Here is a 25,466-nt window from a genome sequence, read left to right as displayed (position 1 = left end):
CCTTTCCCTACATTCCACACGGAGAAGTAATGCCTTCGCATGGAAGTGGTTATATACCACTTCCACGTCAATCTCCACTCAGTTGATGGTTTTTCCTGGCGTCTGACAGCGTATAAGGCAAAACTTCCATTCGCATGTGTTCATGATGGTATTATTTCTTTATGCAAACAGTGTTATTTTCTGTTTTCTTTCTTCACCATCAACTCCTCTCGATCCTCCTTCGTCCATCGAAGCTAGCCGACGTTTCATCTGCTTGTGTTTTTATACATACGTGCATACAGACGTACGAAATAATGTAGAAAATGCACAGAGAAAATGTAATAAACTGGCACAAAATAACGTTACCATCAGCGATACGGCGATTCAGCAAACCCAACCGGGGCAGAGTGTTATCACCCATCGAGTACAGCCGTTTCACCGTTCCGTCCGCTCCGCGCGACAAGTGCAGGTGGCAGGTGCGCCCAACAATGTCCGTTGTAGTGCGTTAGAAAAGTGAGTGCTATGGAAAGCGTTAGACAGGTTTTCCGGTTTACGATTGCGCGGAAAATTCCACACAAATGGCACCAGTTTGCAGCTGTCATTTTGTGTGATCTTAGGTACGAGAAGGTACAATCTAGACTGCAAGTTGTGTTCGGAAGTCGAAAGTTATTCTACTACTATGAATTTATTCTACTTTCAAATAATTTTTCAAAAATTACCCAAAACCCTCCGTCACTCGCACTGTTGTATTTTGCACAACGTCTGTGAACCGTTAATTTTATCTCGGTATATCTCGGGATTCCAACTAAAGAAAATTACTGTTTTCAGCAAAGTTGTTCCGAAGACTAAGATCTTTCAAACGGTGGAAAAAATTTCATAAGTTTTTCATCAAGTGGCGTTAGTATTCGAGTGAATTCTGTTAGGTGTCAGCATGCCTATAAATCGCAGTTGGCGCGAGTAACGAAAGGGTAAAATCACCGATATTGCTAAGAAAAGTTAGTTTTGATTTTCTGCGGCTAAACGTATATCTTGAAAAAATTGACTTTTACTTAGACCAACCTAGTATTTTTGTCGTGATTTTATATAAATAATTTTCTATAACGGTAGTTTTCACATTCCACGGAGGGGACTTCAATCAGCAGGTTTTTCAGCTTGGGTAAAGAGGAACGGTACACATACCTAATAGGGCTCCCTTACCTAATATGACCAGTACGAAAATTGTTAGGTCGTCAGTGTAGAGCACTCTACATTCTTTTAGAAGCACAGCGTAAACGTCGTTGAAAATAAGAAAAACTGTAGGGATCCAAGATTGCTTCCTTGGGGGATGCCAGATTGATTGCAAAACTCACTAAAAAATGCGTTGCAAAAATGCCGGACAATTACACTGCGAAGATGGTGTTCGCTTCAATTCCGTTAGGTATTAGGCGACCAGGAGCCTAGCAAGCAAGATGCGAAGGCTAGGTGTAACCATGGCGGACGAAAACATGCGTGTAGGCATGTATTTGAGTTCTTTCTTCGTTTTATTTATCAATTCCTCTTCAGTTTTCGCGACAAATTTGTTGGAGAAGATCTTACGCTTCAGGTTTGCCCAAAAATTTTCGATAGGGCGCAGCTGGGGGACGTTTGTCGGGTTCGCCGACTTGGATATTCAACCGCTCCATCTCCTCCAACGATCGCTTTGAGTAGTGGGCCGACGCCAGATTCGGCCAAAACATGGCGTCTTCCTAATACCTAATAGGGCTCCCTTACCTAATATGACCAGTACGAAAATTGTTAGGTCGTCAGTGTAGAGCACTCTACATTCTTTTAGAAGCACAGCGTAAACGTCGTTGAAAATAAGAAAAACTGTAGGGATCCAAGATTGCTTCCTTGGGGGATGCCAGATTGATTGCAAAACTCACTAAAAAATGCGTTGCAAAAATGCCGGACAATTACACTGCGAAGATGGTGTTCGCTTCAATTCCGTTAGGTATTAGGCGACCAGGAGCCTAGCAAGCAAGATGCGAAGGCTAGGTGTAACCATGGCGGACGAAAACATGCGTGTAGGCATGTATTTGAGTTCTTTCTTCGTTTTATTTATCAATTCCTCTTCAGTTTTCGCGACAAATTTGTTGGAGAAGATCTTACGCTTCAGGTTTGCCCAAAAATTTTCGATAGGGCGCAGCTGGGGGACGTTTGTCGGGTTCGCCGACTTGGATATTCAACCGCTCCATCTCCTCCAACGATCGCTTTGAGTAGTGGGCCGACGCCAGATTCGGCCAAAACATGGCGTCTTCGCCCTTATGGCATTTCTTGATGAACGACGCAACTTCCGTTTCGTCGAAAAACCATGTTCAAGCATTATCTGCCACAGCGAATTTAGTTTGACTGAATCGTACGGCGCCTTAAAGTCCACGAACAGATGAGGAGTCTGCAAGTTGTACTCCCGGAGTTTGCCTAGTAGCTGACGCTGGGTAAACATCTGATCCGTGGCGGAGCGATTGGTACTTGTCGACGAAGGACTCCGCTAACGGTCTCAGTGTATAGAACAGAATACGGAAAGCACTTTGTAGGCAGAATTGAGCAATGTTATGCTTCGAAACTTTTTACACTCTATGTCCTTTTTTGAGAATAGGGCAAATGAGGCCATCCAACCACTCCACGCGCATTTGTTTTTCCTCCCAAATGCTGACAATGATCTGGTGGATTGCTCCGTACAGCCGCTCGCTCTCCGCTTTTAAAAGTTCAGCCGGGATATCGTCCTTCCCAGCATCAGCCGTCTTACCGTTTTTCAGCTCACTGATTACCTTCTTAACCTTCCTGTAGCCAGTATTGATGGCTCCACAGTCTGATCATTGTTCACAATTCTTATTCTGTTTCTGCTAAACTCCGTGTTTACCTCTAGATTCAACAACATCTGGAAGTGCAGGTTGTAAACACTATTATTGCACTATTATTATAGATACCTTTTTGTAGAAACTTCGTGTGTCGTATGGCGAATCTTTCCTCTGAGACATGTATAATGTGATATTTCCTAAATTTGCAATGAAACAAGTAACAAATGATATGGTTCTGTAAAGAAAAAAAACAGGGCTTGGCCATCTTGGATATGGTCGTCATATCAGAAAATCGCCGGTTTCGCTATGAGTTCCCCAGTCAATTTCCATTTTAAGACCACTATTGGAAATAATATGAAAACCAGTGGGGGTCATAGCGAAAACGGTTATTTTCTAAAAAAAATCAATATGGTGACAAAATCCAAGATGGCCGCTAAATTATTTTTTACACAATTGGAAAGTCCTGTTTTTTATAGAACCTAGTCATTTGGAAGTTGATTCATTACAAATTTGGAAAATATCACATGATATAGAGCTCAAGGTTTGCTTGACTGAAGTTTTTGGAGCGTCTTAGTAGAATACGAAACCTAAAAATAAAAAATAAGAAAACTTATCCAATTTAATTCTACTATGTGTATTTTATTCACGACAGTTACGTATTTCGCTTACGACTTGCAGGCTTCCTCAATGTCTGTTTTCGAACTCGGGTTCGATTCCCTCACTCGTTAACCCAAGCAGTTGATACCAATCCGTAGTAGGCCCGACTTCCGCTGATAATACGGCTCACGGCTGGTATTGTTGTCCTCTGTTGGCAGTGAGCTAAGATATACTAGCTTATCGACTACCTCATATTCATCCCCGTCGATTATCATGGAACCGCCTAAGCGGGCCCCGTCGCGCTCGGTCCCGCCCGCCAGCATTTACTTCGTTTTAGACGTATTTATCTTCAATCCAATCTTCTTTGCTTCGCGTTTTAGTCTGGTGTACTGATCTTCCTCCGCCTCAAATGTTCTGCCGCCAGCATCCACACCGTCAGCAAAGCAAATAAATTGACTGGATTTATTGAAAATCGTGTCCCGCATGTCGATCGCCGCTCGTCTTATAACACCTTCAAGCGCAATGTTGAATAGCAGGCAGGAAAGACCATCTCCTTGTCGAAGTCCCCTGCGAGATTCGAATGGGTCCGACAATCCAACCGAAATTCTCACACAGCACTGGATCCATCCATCGTAGCCATGATAAGTCTAGTAAACTTACCCGGAAAGCCGTTTTCGTCCAAAATTTTGCATAGCTCTTGTCGGTTTACGCTATCATATGCGGCTTTGAAATCGATAAACGGGTGGTGCGTGGGGACTCGGAATTTGCCGCACTTCTGGAGGATCTGCCGCAGGGTGAAGATTTGGTCCGCTGAAGGCCGACCCTCCATGAAGCCGGCCTGGTAACTTCCCACAAATCTATTGGCTATTGGCGATAGTCAATGAAAGATGACTTGGGACAGCACTTTGTAGGCGGCATTCAGGATAGTGATTGCTCGGTAGTTCTCACAATCCAGCCTCTCACCTTTTTTGTAGATAGGGCAGATAACCCCATCTTTCCACTCCTCCGGTAGCCTTTCCGTATCTTGACAATCAGTTGATGCGGACAACCGGCCAACTTGTCCGGACCCATTTTAATAAGTTTCGCTTCAATGCCATTCTTTCCCGCTGCTTTGTTGTTCTTCAGTCGCTGGCTGGCTTCTTTAACTTCCCTTATCGATGGGGGCGGCACATCTTCGCTGCTAGCTACACCAATGTGGTCACTTCCTCCGCTATCATAGTCTTCAGCCTGCACGCCATTCAGGTGTTCATCGTAGTGCTGCTTCCACCTTTCGATCACCGCACGGTCGTCAGTCTAGATACCGCCATCTTTATCTCTGCACATTTCGGCCCGCGGCACAAAGCCTTTTCGAGACCCGTTGAGTCTCTGATAGAACTTCCGTGTGTCTTGAAAGCGGTACAGCTGTTCGAGTTCTTCGCACTCCTTCTCCTTTTGGTAGCGCTTCTTCTCCTTGAAGAGTCGGGTTTGCTGCCTCCGCTTCTGTTTGTATCGCTCCACATTCTGACGGGTGGCTCTACGCAGCTCAGCCAATATCTGTTGGCATTCCTCGTCAAACCATTCCTCAAAGCGTCGATTCGGTTAGGCGGTGCTTGCTTGATAGAGTCAGTAGGATTGTTGCACTGGCTCCGTAACTTTCCTGTACTCGAACAGCTGGCTGCGAAGTCTGTCGATAAAGAAGGGTAATGTCTAAAGACGGTATAATCCCAAGGCTTTGCTTTTTACGTCGATTCGATGCCACACGGCCTAGGACGTTCTCCGCTACGCTGTTAATGGCTGTTTCCACGGCATTCCAACGGTCCTCAAGAGTGGCTTCATACAGCTCACCCCCTTCCGGTATCGCGGTTTCGAGAGAATCACTAGGTAGTGATCCGAATCAATGTTAGCACCCGGATCGGATAGGTTCTGGCGTCTATAATGTCTGAAAAGTGCTGACCATCTATCGGAACGTGGTCGATTTGTGATTCTGTCTGGTTGGGTGATCTCCAGGTGTACCGATGGTAGAGGTTATGCTGGAAGAAGGTATTACGTATGGCCATGTTCTTGGAGGCGGCGAAGTCGACAAGTCTTAGGCCGTTTTCGTTCGTTTGCGGGTGAGCGCAGAACCGTCCAATCACCGGTTTGAATTCGTCCTCCTGACCAACCTGAGCATTACAGTCCTCGATGATAATTTTGACATCATGTCTTGGGCAGCGGTCGTATTCACGCTTCAACTGCGCGTAGAATTCGTATTTGTCATCATCGGTATTTCCGAGATGAGGGCTGTGCACGTTAATTATGCTAATATTAAAGAATCGGCCCTTGATTCTTAATCTGTACATTCGGGGGTTGATGACCCGATCACCCGCTTCTGCATCTCGCCCATCACTATAAAAGCTGTGCCCAGCTCGTGTGTATCGCCGCAGCTCTGGTAGAGATGGTATGACCATCTCTATACGTACGTACCATCGTTCCTTTCCAGCATACCTCCTGCAGCGCTACGATGTCGAACTTGTGGCTCTTCACTTCTTTAGAAAGCACGTGGGTACTTCCGAGGAAATTAAGAGACCGACAGTTCCATGTTCCTAATTTCCAATCGTTAGCCCGTTTTCGTCGCCTAGGTCTTTGCCGATTGTTCCGATTAGAGTTATAATTGCTTTGATTTTTTTAGTGGTTCAGGCTTGCAAAGCCCGCAACCAAACCCCACAGTATCGCCGGAGGACCAACGTACCTCGAAGGAGCCCTCCTCCCCTGTCAGCATACGACCTTATTTTCCACCGGGGTTGGTTACCCGATCTCCACCGAGGTTGCTCGTATCCCGGCTGGTACCACGAGCAGGTAGGGGTAGGAGTTGCTGGGTAAGAGGCTGTGGATTACTGTGGGGTCTATTTTATGCCCTGTGCACGAGGCACCGATAGTACGCATTACCCAGCCGTTTACCAGCCCGGGTGTATAAGGGTGGCCGAAAAAAGGAAGAAAAAAGAAAAAGTAAAGTAAAATCTATATCCATACATCCTAGTGTGTCGCTCGCGCTCATGTGTTGCTGTGTTCGTAAGCGGGCTGTGTAGAAAGACGCTGCAAGACGCGTGCGCTCGCGAGTGTATAGATAGCAGAACGGTTAACTGTCGTACGCTTGCGTCAGTGGAGCAAGCGTTGGATGTTATGTTTTTCAAACTCACTCGCATAAACGTCGGCATCGTTTGCTTCTCGTTCGATTCTGTTTTGGTTTCTAGCAACATTGGTTTGGGTCAATACCCAAAAAAAATCATGCAAAGAAGACAAGGAAGAAGAAAAACTGAAACATTGTTCTTTGGCGATATGCTATTTTGTTCCCAATAGCTTGATTGAGCACATCATATAAGCTTTAGTGTGTTCAAAAGTTTTGCTCGTTACCTACGGTAACGCTCTATAGTTAAAGTTATTTTTAATCGATTGCACAAATCGGATCTACAGAGACCACTTCACTGGATTCCTCCATTTCATTTATTATGTAGGTAGTTCTTTCTTAATTTTCGATACCGAATCAAAAAAAAAAGTTCATCAGGATTGCCGAAAACCGTAAAGAATTCCCCGGTGCCACCTGTCTTGATTGGAAAGAGTGCATGCGCATCACCTATAAGGTTACCGTTGTCGCTAGTGTGGTTCAAATAGTAGCTTCCTGTGCTTTCTCTGGAAGCGTTTATCGATTGAATTAAAATAAGTCTAAATTAGATATTTAAAGCATTTTTTCCTTCTTGTTGAAAGCAATGAATTTCAATGAAATGTGCACCGGTGGTCTCCCTAGCAGAGCCTTCAGGAACAAGGCGGTTGAAGCTAGTGCTAGACTCCACCGGGTGAACAGTCAGTGGCGATGCCATCAGGATGTTCCGCCTTTCCACAAAATTCCGGCAGTTTTGGTTTTTCCTCTTTATATGATTATTCTGATTTTTCCCAGCAGAACCGGTCGGAAGCTATGCAGTAGCTGTTCGCTCGGTTAGCCTTTTCTGATATTCATGGGATTTTGCTCGTGCACTTTTATGATTCGATTTACGCTAGGGAACTCCCACGCTGTCTTGTCACTTTTTCTTCCCGTACCGTTTGCATGTGTATACGAGTGTTAATCTATTTTTCCTTTCCACGATGTGGGCTAACAAAGCAGAACACTTTCAGTTCAACATCACCACCATTGCATCGTCCGGGTCACGTCACGGTCTGCTGTTCTATCACTTCCTATTCCCCTGCGTGGCTTAAAGCATGGCTACACAATGACGCTTCGGCTAAAAGTTCAAGTCTGCATTATCGTATCGATGCGATAGGAATTGAATCGTCGATGGTATTGTTTCTGATGGTGGAAAGAAGACACCGAAGGATTGCGGGGAATGTTGTTCCGTTTTGCACTGGTGATGGCAGGATGTGACACAATCAAAGTTGTATTGTTAATTCGCTCTGTTCGCGTACATACGAGATGCATTCTAAGGCGGAAATTGAAATTCATTCAAAGATGAAAACATTTCTGCTATTGCAATCCGAAGATGGCAAGGATCAAAGCAGAATAAAGCCATTTTATATGGAGAGCTTGTTTGCATCTTTCCGATGCAGAATTTTGCACTTGAAGCATATTTTTCAAAGATGTTGTGTCTTGCGAGAGATATAAATGTGCACAATCGCATGACTCAAAGTACATACCTACAAATGAATTTTAATATTACTTTTCAGTCAAACTGAACCCTTCGTCAATCATTCGCGGATTATCTATTTGGCTCTCAAAATGGTGAGATCATGCTAAAATTTTCCGCCAGTTTTTCACTCCAATCGCAAACGAATGCCATCCTCCAGAAGCGCAAGTCATCCAACGTCAACATCCTTCGACCCGTTCTAGCCGAATATGATTGCACTGACCGATAAGAGTCAAAACGGTTCGAGACCATAACGATCCTAATGAATGAGCTGAGCTATAAAAATTCTCATCTCGTTTCAGATTCCAGGCCGGGGCGTACGACGTGTGCCATCTTCCTAAAACTCGTTGCGTTATCGTCGCCGCCGTCGTCGTCGTCGTCGTCGTCGTCGTCGTCATCGTGATCGTCGTCATTGTCGTTCTCACTGTAGACAGCGTTTAATAAATGAATGAAAAGAACGCTTACTCATGCTGGCGTACATCGAATCGAGTTTCTGTGCCAGAGCAGAGCATGTTGACGTCTGGCTTCAATGCGGAAGCAGAGAGTATCGAAACGGAGCCACAAAAACGGCGAATCAAAATACATCTCATCTCACATATTGTTGAACATAAATTCGTCGATAAACAACTTGGCGCCCCCATTCATCTAGATCAAGATATCTGATGCAGCCGCTGCGCAGACCGAGGCGATACGAGGCCACTACTGGGTGAAAGCAGCATATCTTCATGTTGGTATGAGGGAGAGAGTCCTGTCCTGATACCGGCCCGGGTCCGATAGAAAAAGGAAATAGAAAATCCGCGCAACGTTGTAATGGCATACGTGGATTATGTAAATTGAATAATTTAGTGGTTACCTGTTTACGAGGGGATGCTTTCAAGTGCGCAGTGTGTGCTTTTCGCGTGGTGTGCTATGGAAAAGCGCAGTTATTCCACTGAACATTACACGTAAAGATTCAATGGCGTGAAGGAGCATTAGTTGTGTACGAAAACAACGCAAATTCCGAGTAAGCTCGCTATATGGACGTGAATATGCATTATAGGCATTAGCTGAATGAGATATGTGTTCAATAGGACATCAATTCATCGCCAGGGAACGGATTACGCTAGAAATATTGGCAATCGTAACTTCAGCACAGCTCATGATTTGGTGTAGTAGCATCGGATATTTGCGACACTTTTGCCTCCATCGTTCTCATAAGCTGCAGCTCAAACTGTCACAATTGCTCAATGGCGGTCAGTGGCACGGCCTCGCTGTTCAGACGACAAAAAAAAAACAGCTCCAATGATTGGATGAAACACTCAGCAAGGACATAAAACTGTAAGCTACTACCCCGTGCCGAACCTCCTGCCGTTATATCCGAAGCGAAGGTCGCGGGCATATTATTCGCGGACGAGAACGTAATCGGCAAATCGGAATCCACTATTAAAAATGTTACACCGTGATTTATTGCGGATTTGTCTCGTTCGACAAATGTTGTCGCTCTGGGAGGCGGCTGTTCGAGCGTGAAATCAAAAAAAAAAAAGTGGACCGATCAAAGATTATGGCCTTTCAGCTAAATTTCACTTTGCAATGGATGCGCGTGGTCTTTTTTCGCCGAAAAGTACGCGCCAAACCCATTTCCGTAAACAAATCGGATACACAATTTCAATACAATTTTAATTGGCTTTGAGTGGCAGCATTGCAACTCTAACTTAATTGTCTGCTCGTCTGCTGTAGTGTTATTGTTTTGCGTCAATGTGTAATCGGATAACGGTAATGAAGGATAATGTGCACTGCATAATCTTACCTTTCGTCGGTCCGCAGGAAGTGCTTCGGAAACGTAATATTCTCCGGACTAATCACTGGATAGCTGCCAGCTTTTAGGTGTAACGTTATGTCGTTCGGTTGACACACACGTTCTGGAAGAAAGAGAAAACCAAAATCAGAATTGAAGACATTATCGATGGTGCCGAAGGTACCGACTTTTAGTGTCAAATGGGATTTAGTCTTGCAGTTCGACTGCAGCTGCGGAAAGAATCTAGCATCCGGGAAAGCAAATCTAAATTTTATCTTGATTCTAATTTAGAAACATGCTGGTAAAATTGGATGACTCTTCGTTCACCACCTAGATTTATAGCGATAGACCTAATCTGGTTTGTAAATTGTAGATTGTTTGGGGATCCCTGTTTGCAGTTGCGACACCGATGCAGTGGCGGTGAACTTTTGGAAATTTTCCTGGTTTTGAATTGAGTCGTGTGCACTGCATCATCCCAAACTTCTATTTGTTTTGGTTTTTCTTAATGGTACGTACTTTTCCAAATGGCTGGGACTTTTCATGCCTATTTTTTTTTGTTTCTTTTTATGCTATAAACTTCTACATACTCTAAAGTCGCTATTTATACGAAGAGAGCAGTCAGCGTAAATCTAACGCAAAAGTCAAAATTCCAAAATTCATGGTAAAAATCATCATCCGCGGTAAAATTTTGAAATTTCCCGAATTTGCGTTAAAAGTGACCAAATGAAAATTTTATTATTTGCAAGGTAAATAATTTCGAAGTGCTTAGCTTTTAGATCTCGGTCATGTTTTGCATATAAAAATTGTATTAATCGGAAAATAATTCAATCAATTTCTCAATCTGAAATTAACTCGAATGAAGGAATAAGGCTAGCAATGCATATAGGAAGTCCTCATATTCAAGCGCTTCGCAATAGTTTGTCATAAGGCTACGCTCGTATTTGTTTGATAGCGTTCTGCAATCATCCCCATTCACAAATAAATCTGATGTACCCCATGGCAGGGACTTGGGACCACTTTTATTTATTTTATTCTTCAGCTAGGATTTATTTCCGAAATATGACATTAGTTTAATGACCTGTACGTTGTGTCAGAATGCACTAATTAGGATGTTACTATAGGTCGAAAGAAAGACTTTAAGTTTTTTTTATAGATTTTTACACGCTCACTTTTTATTTAATGTGCCACTTTTTGCAAGTTATTTTTGTATTTACGTAACTATAAAACCATGGGTAGTTTTATATACAAATTTGCAATTTTTCCTCACAGTAAAGTAGAATATAACTTCCACAATTGCTTAGCCAGATAAAATAAAGCGGATAGAAATATTCACCGTAATTGTATATCATTTCGCGAAAAATCTTACTCGGAATGTACCATTTCACGGAATACCTTTTCGTGGAATGGACCATTTCGAAGAGGTGATCCTCTCTTTACTCTCTGTCGCTCGTTCGGATCCAACTGAAGGAAAGTAATAGAGGTCAGTAGACCTAAGAAAACAAACCCTCCCCCCCCCGCAGTCGCCGGCAACCATAGGGGTGAGGGGTCTCATACTATCATAAAATAAATTCATGCCTCCAAAATCCCCCACATGCCAAATTTGGTTCCATTTGCTTGATTAGTTCTCGAGTTATGACGAAATTTGTATTTCATTTGTATGGAAGCCCCCTTTTAAAGGAAGGAGGGATCATAATTAGCCATAGAAAAAATCCTGCCTCCTAAAACCCCCACATGCCATATTTGGTTCCATTTGCTTGATTAGTTTTTGAGTTGTGCAGAAACTTGTGTTTCATTTGTATGGGAGCCCCCCCCTCTTAATGGGGGAGGAGTCTTTTACTATCGCATGTAAATTTTCACGCGGATCGATTCAGTAGTTTCAGACAGACTGACAGAAGGCAGACAGACTGACAGAAATATATATATATATATATATATATATATATATATATATGTATTTCTGTCAGTCTGTCTGCCTTCTGTCAGTCTGTCTGAAACTACTGAATCGATTCGCGTGAAAATTTACATGCGATAGTAAAAGACTCCTCCCCCATTAAGAGGGTGGGGGGCTCCCATATATATATATATATATATATATATATATATATATATATATATATATATATATATATATATATCACGGATTTGAACCAAACTTTGCCAGATTGTAACTGTAAAGCTAGCAGCATTATTATTTACTGTATACATGCTTTCCCGATATGGCAAAGTAGTTTGCTCCCGAGAAACTTGACGTGACCCAAACTACGTGGCACTTTAATCCACCAGCGGTGCCGCACATAGGCGGCATGTGGGAGCGCTTGGTGCGGTCCGTGAAGGATACAATGAAGGCGCTAGACGATAAACTAACGGGTGGCAACTAAAATTTTGGAATTTTTTTCTCAAGCTGTCAAAAAAAAAGACAAACATACCTGAAGAAGATCTGATTTACCGAAATTAAAGATATATTATCCATTGTTGAAAATTAGTGTACATTTGAAAACGGTCCGTAATCGGCTGTTCGGCGAAGCTTCCGTTTGATGTGCGAACAAGAGCATTGCACGGCCGTTATGTCAACTTTGCGAATGCATCTCTTGACTCTACCAATCAACTGTTTGCAATTCGTGGCTCTCCAGTATTTTTTGAACACCAAGAAACTCAAAATCCCAAAGAAATCTTTGATTGGGCGCACTGAGACAGATTTTTCAAGTCGTGTTTTTGGGTACAAATGGGATCGAATGGGTATTCAGGAACCACGGTGTTTTATTGGCGTAATGCGTTGATGCTCTATCCGGCCAAAACACGTGTTGTCCATCTGTATGATGTTTTTGCAGAAACGGGATCAAAATTTTCTTCAAACATTCGTCTGGTGCACATCTTAATTGATAGCCAAACCAGAGAGCTTGTTGTTGAAGGCACGAAAGAGAAAACGATGTCCATAATTTTGGCTGGTCTTCCACTAATTTGCTTGCGAATAGATGTTGGGCATCTTAGGATATGGTAAACAGTCGAAGCCGCAACAAATCCGCTTTTTAAAGGTTGTACCGTACACTTTTTGCCGAGATTTTTGTGGCATTTCGTAAAAGTGTGCAACGCGCTCCTGACATGCTTCTTGTTTCGACGCCATTTGAAGCAAAACTGGGTAAGCATAAACAAAACAAAAAATATTGACGAAAAAGGGGAGAGAGAGAGAAAGAGAGCTAACACATACATACTCTCATTTCTCTCTGAGCTCGTTTGTTGTTAAGTATAGCGGCCGCGAAAAAAATCCAAAATTTTAGTTGCCACCCGTTAAAGGTCGAAGTGGTTCGCTGTACAGGAGCCATTGAAGGTGGAAGATTTAGTATCTGTTGTAAAAGGCAAGAACCGAAAAAGCTGAATTCTCGGGTACTTTTCATTTCGACGTACCTGACAATGAAAGATTCTCTTCGTGTCTCCCCTTTTCCGCTTTTTACGGCGAAACTAAAGCATTTAAAAAAAAAATTTTCAAAACATTTAGCTAGCTAGTGACTTCGGCAACCGATTCGTGCAAAGCCGATGCGCTAAAATTCATTAGTATCGCCGTAAAAAGCGGAAGAGAGGGGATAGTGATGTCCGAAATTTTCAATTATGACCGATTAATACCGATTAATCGGTTAGCGTTATATGCACTGATCGATTAGTTCTGTATTCGTGCTAGTAGTACTCGACTATAAATATTCGAATATTTCGTTAAATTATTCGATTAATCGTACGACTATGAACGATTAATGGAGATTATTCGCATTTTTTTATCCCTTTTGAACTATTCGATTAATGAATTACTCGTGCCGGCAGTATTTGATTGCAAATTATTCGATTATTTCATGTTCTAATCGATTACTCGATTAATCAAGCGATTACTGGACATCACTAAGAGGGGACACGGAGAGAATCTCTCATTGTCAGATACGCCGAAATGAAAAAGTACCCGAGAATTCAGCTTACAATAGATACTAAATCTTCCACCTTCAATGGCTCCTGTACAGCGAATCACCAAATTTGTTAGTTTTAACGGGTGGCAACTAAAATTTTGGATTTTTTTCGCCGCCCCCATACTTAACAATAAACGAGCTCATAGAGAAATGAGAGTATGTATGTGTCAGTTCTCTCTCTCTCTCTCCTTTTTTCGTCAATATTTTTTGTTTTGTTTATGCTTACCCAGTTTCACCAGTGCTGCCAAATATTTTTAAACTCAATTTGAAAACTTAATTTACATTTTTCTTTCAGTGAAGAAAATTTTATGTCATAAATTCCAACTTTATCGTGTTACGCAGATTTTTTACATTCACGATCCGCACCAAGCGCTCCCACATGCCGCCTAAGTGCGGCACCGCTGGTGGATTAAAGTGCCACGTAGTTTGGGTCACGTCAAGTTTCTCGGGAGTTTCTCCTGGTACTTGTCAGCCTGCCTACAGAAATGCATAGTTCCGGATCCTTGTTCAACGTTTGATTAGGCAGCATCAACCTTTCGACGGTGCGACGCTCATCGTTGTCTGGGAGCTTTCCGATCAGCTCTTGAATGAGCAGCGGATTGAATAAATGTTGCTTGATAGACAGCTGTACCAAAGAGACCGACTTGCGGAGGTTTTAGCTTGTGTACTTTCTGCAGATGACTCTGCGGAAGTTGTTTCGGACGACCGAACAGGTAACGGAACTCATCCATAACTTTCGGTTCTGATTTCGATAGAAACAACTGTTCTCGAACCATCTGCAGAGCTTGACCTTTTAAGCATTCTTGTAGCCGCACAAGGTTCTTGAAATCTGAGTACCCACTGGCTTCGTTGGACGCTTGGTACATTCTAGAGAACAATGATCGTTCTTCCGACTCTCCCGAGAAAATAGGTAACGTTTTACTGCATACATTTCGCGCGGCTAGTGCATTTGAATCTTTGAATATCTGCTCTTGTTCAGATCCTACCCTTGCTCCGAACCTTCAGCAGATTCACTGACCGATTCATCTTCGGGATAGAATTCTTTCCTCGCCGTTTCAGTTGTTTTCGGCGTCTTCACTCAAACCGCTGTCTTTCATATACTTTTTCGAACTTCTACAGATTCCCCTTTATCAGCTTTTCCATCTTCGGGCTCCACTTTTTATCTCTACCGTTCTTTCACGTGTAGCAGCGTGTTTCCTTGAGGTTGATTGCTTCAATCATGTCAATCATGTGATTTTGTTGGTTTATCATTCGGTCTAGCTGTTCTTGCTGCACCTGCAGAATGACCTCTTGCAGCTCCCTATCTTTCTTTTCTTTCTCTTCGAGAAAATACTTTTCCATCCCATTCGATTTCATTTCGAGGGCTCGGTTGAACCTCATCTCCTTTCTTTTGATTAGAACCTCCTGCTCCGCTCCGCTTCGGTTTCTCCTCCGTCGCTTTCAGCTTGTTTTCCAGAAATGTCAATCGGTCGGATTTGACGCTTCTCCTCTTTTTTTTCTTTTGGCATGCTTCTTCTTCGCAGTACTACTTGCTTTTTCGTTTCATATCGTAAATCCCATACGGAAATATGGGTACACTTCCACTTTTGGTATCCATCGCAAACGATCATCATTCCATTTTCGGTAGAAACTTTCCCGCACGCATCGCAAGGAGAACCAGTAAGAACCAGATCGGGACGCCTCATTTGGCTGTCGTCGCATCATTGCAGGTTTTGTAATAAATTTGGGTCAGTAGAACTGTCGTAAGTGTGTAAAAATACTCAAATTGTTATTTAAACAGGCTGCCTTCCACATTTCTGCATATAACGACCTGCGGTACATAGATTTTGCGGGATTGAATACTCTCTACGATCGTGATTACGAACAAAGGTAAGATGGTCGAAGTAGCACTTCGATGAGCACCGGAATGGCGATGCAGTAAGCGGTAGCAGAAGTAGAGCAGGCCCAAAATAACCAGTAGCAACCAGCTGGGTATTACCCATCATCTCCATGCGATCTAGCGAAATATTGGTAGGCGGAAGAACAATAAAACCGCAAACAAGGAGAAACTTCCGGGAGAGCTTTCCAAGATAAACACTTATTAGTGATAGAGACACTTCTCTATTTTTTAGGATCTGGCACGAGGAAAAAAGAGTTAATAGAGCAATTCGTTAAACTCATCTACAAGATGACGCTGACGAGACCAACGTTGCCTACACAATATTCTCCTAAAATTTATTCCAATCTCTATTACCGGCAACCAGATTCGTGAGACAGTGCCAGGCGGGCTACGTGGAAGTCCGTACTACCATGAAACAAATCTTCTTGATTCGGTAGATTTAAGAAAAAGGTTGTCAGTAAAACGTGTATCATATATCACATTTGCATTGATTTCAAGACAGCGTATGATACAGTCAATCGGAATGGGCTATGACATTAATTCTCATGCAGAATGAAGACATACTGCATAAACTTGTGATATTGCCCAAATTTGCTATGAAATGAATTACAAACGACACGACTTTGTACAGAGGAAGGATAGGGTTTTCAAATAAAGTGAAAAAAAATTGGCGGCCATCTTAGATTTAGTTGCCATGTTGGATTTTATTAAAAAATGGCCATTTTCGCCATGATCTCTCCAACCGATTTTCATTTCAAAATGAATTTTTTGCAATATCACAATACTTATTTGAAAACTGTGAACCTTGCTACAGATAACTGGTTGTTTTATTTAATTAATTCCAATGCACACCTAATTTTATGAATCTTTTTTGTAGTATTTTTACTCAGCTTTCCAATGGTGATTTGAAAATGAAAAGCGGTTACAGAATTCATGTTGAAAACGGCGATTTATTTTATAAAATCCAAAATGGTGGTCAAATCCAAGATGGCCGCAAAATTTTTTAAGCATTTCGTATAATGCAAAAATATAACAGTTGTTCCTCTTTTGGACGTCCCTTCCCATTTGTCAGCTTCCCCTACCTGTCAGCTTTGTCTACCCGGCCACTTGTACATCTGTTTTCTTTACGGAAATCTTTATAAAACCCTATAAAGAAAGAGAAACAAAGATATTTTTCCTACTTGCACCTTCCGTACAGAGTCTATAGATTACAAAGGCGCCGAGACATTCAAAATCCGCTAAATTTTGTACCAATACGGAGAGTACCATCATAAATAAAGGTAACTCTCTGCTTTCGTTCAAAATTTAGCAGGTTAATTTCTGTAACCTTCCGCTTTTAATAATGGCCACGCCCCCATAGGAAATGAATAATTTTGTTATTGTACTTTTCTGAACACAGCTTTTTATTTATTTATTAGTTTAGTACTGCATCCTATCCTGAAATCTGAATCATGCCATATAAAGCTGACCACGAGAAAAACATGGTGTTCTCAGATCAACTCCACACTGTTTGAATGATTGCCCCTGTAACTCAAATAGAGTCGGCCAACAACACTTTACACTAATGATCGAACACTTTTTATACGGGTTACTTTGATTCAGTGCATAATTATACTTGACAAATCTACAGCTGCGAGCATTGCAGTTTCGTATTCTGATTTTTTCTGTTGTACGGATAAATTGTTACAGTCATGTGGGCGTTATTACCCCCTTCCTGTCCCACCGTCACTTATGGGTGAACCGTGCAAACATTTCGGAGCCTCGCCCTTTTATGACGCCCCTCCTTTTGTCAATCCCTTGAGTTCTGATTCCCTTATTTTAAAGAATATGTATGCCAAGTTTGATAAAGAACTGTCAAAGTGTTTCGGAGTTATGTTCTCCCCCCCACCCTTATTAGCCCTCCTCTCTTTGTCAACCAACATGCAGATTCCCTGATGTTAAGGAACATGTGCGCCAAGTTTGATAAAGAACCGTCCAGGTATTTCGGAGGTATGCCCCCCCCTGTTATGAATCACCACCCGCCCTCCCTCTTCTTGTCAACTCATCAGTGCTGATTCCCTGCTGATGTCAAGGAACATGTATACCAAGTTTGGTGAACAACCGTCCAGGCATTTAGCAGTTATGGCCTTCCCTCATTGTTACGACCCCCTTACCCCTTCTTATCAACCCCCCAGTGCTGAGTCTCTTATATCAAGGAATATGTGGTTTTTTGGCATTTAGCAGTTATGGCCTACCCCCATTGTTACGACCCCCTTACCCCTTCTTATCAACCCCACAGTGCTGAGTCCCTTATATCAAGGAATATGTGTGCCAAATTTGATGGAGATCGGTCAAGGCGTTTTGGAGTTATGGTGGAACATACAAACTCACGTTCGGACTCGATTATCGGATGAAATTTTTTTTTATAATGGTAAACACGTTTTAAACGCATATTTCACTTTTCAAAAAACCTATTTAAATTTTTTTTTCACCCGGATAATCGAGTCCGACCTGTATAGATATAATAGATATAATTTATACAATAATCACTGACAAACTGGCATGACACATAGAAGAAAATCTTTTAAAAACCATCGTCCCACACATTTTACTTGCACACCAGCACCCTCTGTTATGCATGTTGCGGAGTAGCTTGCATTTGCAGGGTTTTATACCGAGGGTTTTTACATTTGTATGGTTTTATACGAAAAACGCGAAGCAATACTCGAGCGCCGCGGTGTGGCCATGCCACGAAACACGCTTTTTTGTGAAAAATGAGTGGCTTCTAATGGACGATGGAATTAACGCGAGTGTCTCGTCTGTTTGTCTGTGCTATAAAAATATAGGCAATATAACGTAAAGAACAATTTTTAAAATACTTACGAAAGGCACTTTTAGATTCCTCGTATGCCTTAAAACTAAAGAAGGCTGTACGGGTGTCGGTCGGTATACGGAAGTGTAGAATCGAAACGTCCTTGTAGGCAGTATACTTGAGCAGTGTATTGGATGGTAATCGTTCCAACGGTATCTGACCCTCGAAACCGTTGCCCAGGCTGCTGGTATTGGAGGACATGGACGCTATGCTGCCGGTAGGCGTCTTGTAGACGGAATGGGCGGCAGTGCTAGTGGTTTTGCTGCTTCTGACAGTGGTCGTCCTTTCAGAAGCTGCCAAATACCCGGTCGTCGTTTCTTCATAGTTGTGACTATTTCTGCTGGTGCTATTGCTAGCGTTCTCATCGCCGCCTGAGGGCTGGGTGTTGATAGTGGTCAATCCTGCCGCTGCGGCTGCAGCCGTCGTTGTAGCGGCCGTTCGGCCCCTTGTACCCACATTGGGGAGTATGGAATTGCAATCAGTTTGATTTATTTCTACAATTATTAAAAACAGAGCACCGACTATCAGAACGTTACTGCCGTTCGGGTTGGGTTTGGAGCACATCGCCAATATTGATTTGATTTGGATTGCAAACGTAGATGCACACTTACAGCCACTCAACCTCTCCGCAGTCGGCTTCGTTTCACCGAACCAAAAGCATCCGATAGGTATTCACTGCATTCCACTTTTAGGCTACAGCCTGATTTCTTCCAAACTAACAGAGCGGGCACCGGATCTTTGCGTTGCACTCCAAAGGACGGCACGTGGGTACGGTAGGGAGGCCGAGCGAGCGGATTTGACCACAGCAAGCGCAATGTTCGAGAGGAAATTTATGCATTTAATAACGGCTGCTGATCTGTTAAGTTGAACCGGGTTAAAACTGCAGCTGTAGTGTACCTACGATTCCTGTTTGCTCTGCATTGCAATGTTGCTGTATCCTGCACCGGAGAATGGTGGAGCTCTGATGCTGCAATATTCTGAAATAAATACGAAAAGCAGAATTGATTGGATTAGGTATGTTAAAGTGTGAAAGGCAATAGCAATCGTCAATAATTTAATATTCTGTCGTAATCCGGGTCCGATTAGTTTTACTTGTAGTATGTTTTTGTAGGTTATGGGTAACATGGGGTCATTAATACATATCAACGGTGGAAGGAATATGCATCATATTCCAATTACAGTCATAAATTTTTGTCGGCAAGAATTTACCTCATCTTTTCCTTCGATATACAATAACAAATGAAACAATAGCAATTTGCTCAAACGTGAGAAAATGGCAGGAATGCTAGAAAGCCGAGTTCCGGGAAGTCAATCAACTAAGTGATCAGGATATTCATAATGTACCATGCGCCTCCATTGACTTACATTCCCATACAAATTTCAAGTTAAGTTTTCTCAAAAAAGTTCCATAGGCTACACCTATACGAGCAGTATAGTAGTGAAATTCCGGATAGACAGGACTACACTATGGTGTATGTTGGTAAGGTCTAATAGTGATGTTTTCTTGTAAGTTCACCGAATATTGTATTTGTGTTATTCATGTGCGTCCTGCAGCGACAAATAGCAAAAGGTTAAAGGTTCTTTTATTCATTCAACTTTGCTACTATTATAAGAAAATATTAGTTTATAAAGTAAAGAAATTGACTTGATTGTCTCGGATACATACTGATTTGAATAAGCTGATATAGAAGCTTTTCGTTTTTGATATTATTATCTAAATTCGTCTCATGGTGGGAGGCTACCCAGAGACGGTGCAAGAATTCTAGTTAGTATTATGGTGGCCGGATGACCATAGACTTTACTTGCGCATTTTTTGTAAGATTAGCATTTTTGCTTTCTCCCGAACTAGTAGAATTCATGGTTGACATGGTTGACGTTGGTTTTGAACTCAAAGACTTTTAGAAACTCTACCGACTACACAATGCGAAAATCGTATTTCTCCTTGGTAGCTCTCAGTCAATTGTTCTAAAATCCGCATTAACATCAACAACATTGTTCATAGTCGATCTTGAGACTTTGCTGATGCATACTTAATTTCAAACATAATACCGTAGAAAAGCATTCGAATGACAATGTGCTGTCAAGTAGCGTATGTAGTACGGAACTTTTTTGTTTTCTGTTATTACTTTGAAAAACTAATGCCAGTAGTGTGGTCTATATTTTAACTTTCACGATATAAAATACATCATCAACATTTTTTTCTTAACTGGAGCAGTGAGTGGAAGTTCCCGGTTACACGCCCCAGAAATCAGCCGGCAACGAAAATGTCTTAATTATGAACAAAAATAATAGCGCAGTGAGCGAGATTTCCGCCTCTTGGTTGCGAAAGAAGTGATACACTTTTTCCCCTTGTACTCGGATTGATATAAAAACTGAAATGTTGGTTGAAAACTGCACCAGATATGGGGATTTGGAGGAACGAGGCCAGAAACACGACGTTGCAAGAAGTTGCAAAAATGTACGGGGATACTGGAAACTCTCGCACAAAAGTTTTCTATTGTGTCGTTGCACACCGGAGCGGCAACAACGGTGCCATACATACTAAGGTAAGGTAATAATGAAAGCAAGACAAAGATGATATTGTATTTAGAGTCCTGAAAGAGTGGCGGAGCTCGCCCCGGGTGGGTTGCGAGAAAAGGAAACACTGTACAACAATTGCATCACATAACAGACAGGGAGGAAAAAGTTCAGGTGTAAAGCTCCGATTGTTTCGCCGTGCGTTTTTCGCTATTATGCCGCACAAGGGAATGGGAATGAAAATGTGGTTAGCATTTTTCACTTCAACGCCGGAACAAGTGTAGAATAACAGTTGCTCACCGTTTTCTTGCAATTCAGGATAATTCAGGTTGGCCGGTGGGTAGATAAGAGACTTGAAATATTCGCTGTTTCAAATTGCAATCGGGAACCGACTGCTAGTAAGAAGGTTAGGCATGCTATGGATTGTAAAAATGGTTCGAGTTTTCACTGAAAACGTCAGCAGATCTTTAGTTTGCTATTCAACAGAATTAAGTTTTAGCTAATATTTTCATGCTACAAAAGCAGCTCATTAAGTGATGAAAGGAGCAGGTTGTTTGAATTCTATTTATAAACATTGTTATAGAAGAAGCCAGCAAATTTGCTCGAATCCGGGAAGTGCAATCACAATGCAATATTTACTCAGGGTTTTCCGCTCCATGTCTCTCGCGCGGTGCCTGTTGCTGTGGTGGGTTTTTCCAACAATGTGCTACTTTACTGTCTGTCGGACAAAAAGCAGATCCAATGGAATCAGTCGAGCGCAATAAAGGGCATCGGGTAAGAGGATATAATTTTGCAATTTCCGTATCCTTCTTTCGGATTGGTTAGGTGTGCTTATTGTTATTATTATTGATATTATTCGGATGCCTGCTCGAAAAAAAAACACGATGGCCTGAAACATATTTGAATAATGGGACAATGTGGGGCAGTAAATGAGAGGATTTACGATGCGAAAAACAAAAATCGGACGGTATGAGTTTTAAATGCACCACTAGCTGGTTGATTTATTTTTTTAGCATTTCACCGACGTGCCTCATGGGGTAACCTGCAAAATTCCAGGTTGGAATAAACAGCATAAAATACGCTCCTGCCATTCACATGTGTCAATATTCTGAATAGATTATAGCTGTACCAATCATCATGGAATTAAAGCATCGTTTAGTAATAAAGCCTATGCATTAGAAGACATGTAAAAATTGAGATCTCGTTTTACTAGGAACAATGTGTTCTTGGGTATGGGAGGGCATTTTCAGTCTACTTTAAAATTCAGCCTAGACATTCCTTTTCTTTCGCTGGGCTTTTCTAAGTAAATACTTTGCCTGTATAATAGATGTGAAATAAATTTTGGAATTTATTTCTCAAGCTGTCAAAAAAAGACAAAGATACTTGTAGACGATCTGATTTACTGAAATTCTACCTTTTTTCGTGCGACGAAGGAGAAATGCTGATTATCCTTACAGCAGAAGCAAAATTTTCACTTGAACATTACAAAAAAAAACACTGAATAGTGTATTTTTATAAGTTGAATAATGTATTTTTATAAACAACTAGCTGACCCGACAAACTTCGTATTGTCACAAATTAAAATGTGTTGTACATAAATTGTAAATCTGTCACAATCTCGAGTTTAGCAACTTTCTGAGGAGCTCAACCTTAGATAGCTCATTTTGGCAGTTACGTCACTATGAAAGCATGGGTAGTATAATTTGCAAATTATCAATTTCCTCACAGTAAAGTAGAAAACATTCTCCCCGTTACTTAGCCAGATAAAATAAAGCGGATTCGCCGTGATTGTATAACATTTCGCCGACTACCATTTCGCGAAAAACCTTGCGCGGACTGTACCATTTCATGGAAAACCTTTTCGTGGAAAGTACCCTTTCGATCCTCGGGGTGATCCTCTCCTTACTCGTTGTCGCTCGTTCGGACCCAACTGAAGGAAAGTACTAGAGGTCAGTAGACCTAGGAAAACAAATCAACCTAGACAGAGGTAATTTCTGCGGGGGCTGCAGATAGTTTTTGTTGGTCTTGTTATTATCTGTTATGTTTTATGGAAGAGTCTAAAATTTCTCAAGTTCGATTAGTTTTTGAGTTACGCAAAAACTTCTGTTTTGTTTGTATGAGAGTCCTTATTCTCCTACCACAGGGGTGAGGGGTCTCAAACCATCATAAAAAGCCTGCCTACAAAATCTCCCACATGCCAAATTTGGTATCATTTGCTCGATTAGTTCTCTACTTATGAGGAAGTTTGTATTTCATTTGTATGGGAGCCCCTCTCTTATAGGTGGGAGGGGTCATAATTCCCCTCCTAAAGATGGGATCTCAATTCACCATAGAAAAAAAGCTCCCACTTGCCAAATTTGGTTCCATTTGCCTGGTTAGTTCTAGAATGAGGAAATCTGTATTTCAATTGTATGGGAAACCCCCTCCCCTCCTAAAAAGGGAAGGGGTCCTAATTTATCATGTAAAAAAATCTTGCCTCCAAGAACCTTCATATGCCAAATATGGTTCCATTTGATTGATTAGTTTCCGAGTTATGAGGAAATTTATGTTTGATTTGTATAGGAACCCCACCTCCTAAAGTGGGAAGGGGTCTTAATTCAGCATAGAAAAAAATTCTTGCCTCCAAAAGCCTTCATATGCCAAATTTGGTTCCATTTGCTTGAGTAGTTCTGGAGTTATGAAGAAATTCGTATTTCTTTTGTATGGGAGCCCCCCGTCCTAAAATGGGGAGGGGTCCTAGTTCATCATAGAAAAAAATCTTGCCTCCAAAAACCTTCATATGCCGAATTTAATTCCATTTGCTTGATTAGTTCGCGAGTTATGAGGAAATTTGTATTTCATTTGTATGGGAGCCCCCCCCCTCCTGAAGGGGGAGGCGTCAAAATTCATCTCCTAAAGAGGGGAGGGATTTCAATGCACCATAAAAAATTCTTATCTTCAAAATACCCACATGTCAAATTTTCTTCCATTTGCCTGATTAGTTTTCGAGTTATGCAAAAATTTGTGTTTCATTGGTATGGGAGTCCTTACCCCCCTACCACACGAGTGAGGGGTCTCAAATCATCTTAAAAGAATTCCTGCCTCAAAAACCCCCCACATGCCAAATTTGGTTCCATTTGCTTGATTAGTTCTCTAGTAATGTGGATATTTGGATTTCATTTGTATTGAAGCCCTCTTCCTCCACTATTGAAGGGGACAGGGGTCATAATTTCCCTCCTAAAGAGGGGAGGGGTCTCAATTCACCATAGAAAAAAATTGCCTGCAAAAACACTCACATGCTAAATTTGGTGCCATTTGCTTAATTATTTCTCGAGTTATGCAGAAATTTGTGTTTCATTTGTATGGTAGCTCCCCCCCTCTTAGTGGGAGGAGGGTCTCTAATCTTCATAAGAACCTTCCCTGGCCCCAAAAACCTCTACACGCGAATTTTCACGCCGATTGCTTCAGTAGTTTTCGATTCTATAAGGATCATCCCGACAGACAGACAGACAGACAGAAATTCATTTTTATATGTATAGATTGCATTTTTTTCAAATTTGGAACTTTTTTTCTCGTTTTTTCTTATCTTTCTCGAAGAAGCATGCAAAATTAGGAAATGGAGAAATGAAAACTCTGGAAGTTATGAGTTTTTATGTCTCAGCGCGAGTGGTAATGTGATAAAATAAGGCTTTATTTACAAAAATATATGACTTTCTTTTTGTTCAAATACAAATGTGTCACACTGTAAGTAAAAGAAAGTAAGCGGTTTTGACAAAACGGGTATTTTCCTTAAAAATGGAGGTGCTCCCATTAATCGATCAAATCGAAATGTCCGATCGGCACCAAAATTTGAATTTTTACTTTCTGACCGAAAACGAATAATCTGGCAAAATTTGGTTCAAATCCGTGAAGGTCGATTACGCGAGTCTCGGACACTTCGACACTACTCGGACATTTCCATTTGATTTTGCTGTAAATGTCCAAAATAGAGTACGCGTAACGCCTGTCCAACATACATAATTCACCCTACAGTCGACTGAGTGTAAGTGGGTAGTGATGGGCGCATTTGAGCGCACCGCAATTGCTTTAAAATAATATTCCTCATTGTTTACATTAATAAATACAATTCTTATGTAAAAATTAATTTTTTAATTTAAATTATATCCGGGGTATTTCTGCTGGTTTATGTCTAAACCCAACTTTCAAGATTATTCAACGAGTATTGCATGATAACGTGACGTGATGGACAATTTTTATTATTTTTTCTGAACTCGGTGGACAAAAATCTATAAGAATCAGTTGAAAAATCCTATGCAGTTTTTTGATGCAGACCTGTGTTACGTCATTAAGACAGAAAAAATTACCAAAATAATCTATGATTACTACGCACTTATATGACTTACTGGAAACCCCTTGACATGCATTATTGTGATTTATGGTTCGGATGGTTCGGACGATGGAAAATGTTGAACTCTTTTTCTAGTGAAATTATATAG

The 25,466-nt window shown here is 41.5% G+C and overlaps 1 protein-coding gene across 1 annotated transcript in view; it reads right to left on the bottom strand.

Annotated features, from left to right (window-relative positions):
- Positions 1 to 25,466, bottom strand: part of LOC128745598 (uncharacterized) — a 62,176-nt gene that overhangs the window by 10,872 nt on the left and 25,838 nt on the right. The window contains exons 3-6 of the mRNA XM_053842675.1: positions 19,376 to 19,451; positions 19,195 to 19,330; positions 18,486 to 19,110; positions 9,810 to 9,921 (exon numbers count right to left, since the gene is read on the bottom strand). Coding sequence (XP_053698650.1) covers positions 9,810 to 9,921; positions 18,486 to 19,110; positions 19,195 to 19,330; positions 19,376 to 19,451 — 949 coding nt within the window. The remainder of the gene's footprint in view (positions 1 to 9,809; positions 9,922 to 18,485; positions 19,111 to 19,194; positions 19,331 to 19,375; positions 19,452 to 25,466) is intronic.

The sequence above is a fragment of the Sabethes cyaneus genome, chromosome 1 (assembly GCF_943734655.1).
Source record: "Sabethes cyaneus chromosome 1, idSabCyanKW18_F2, whole genome shotgun sequence".
NCBI classification, from domain to species: Eukaryota; Metazoa; Arthropoda; class Insecta; order Diptera; family Culicidae; genus Sabethes; species Sabethes cyaneus.
This window is presented reverse-complemented; position numbering and strand designations above follow the sequence as displayed.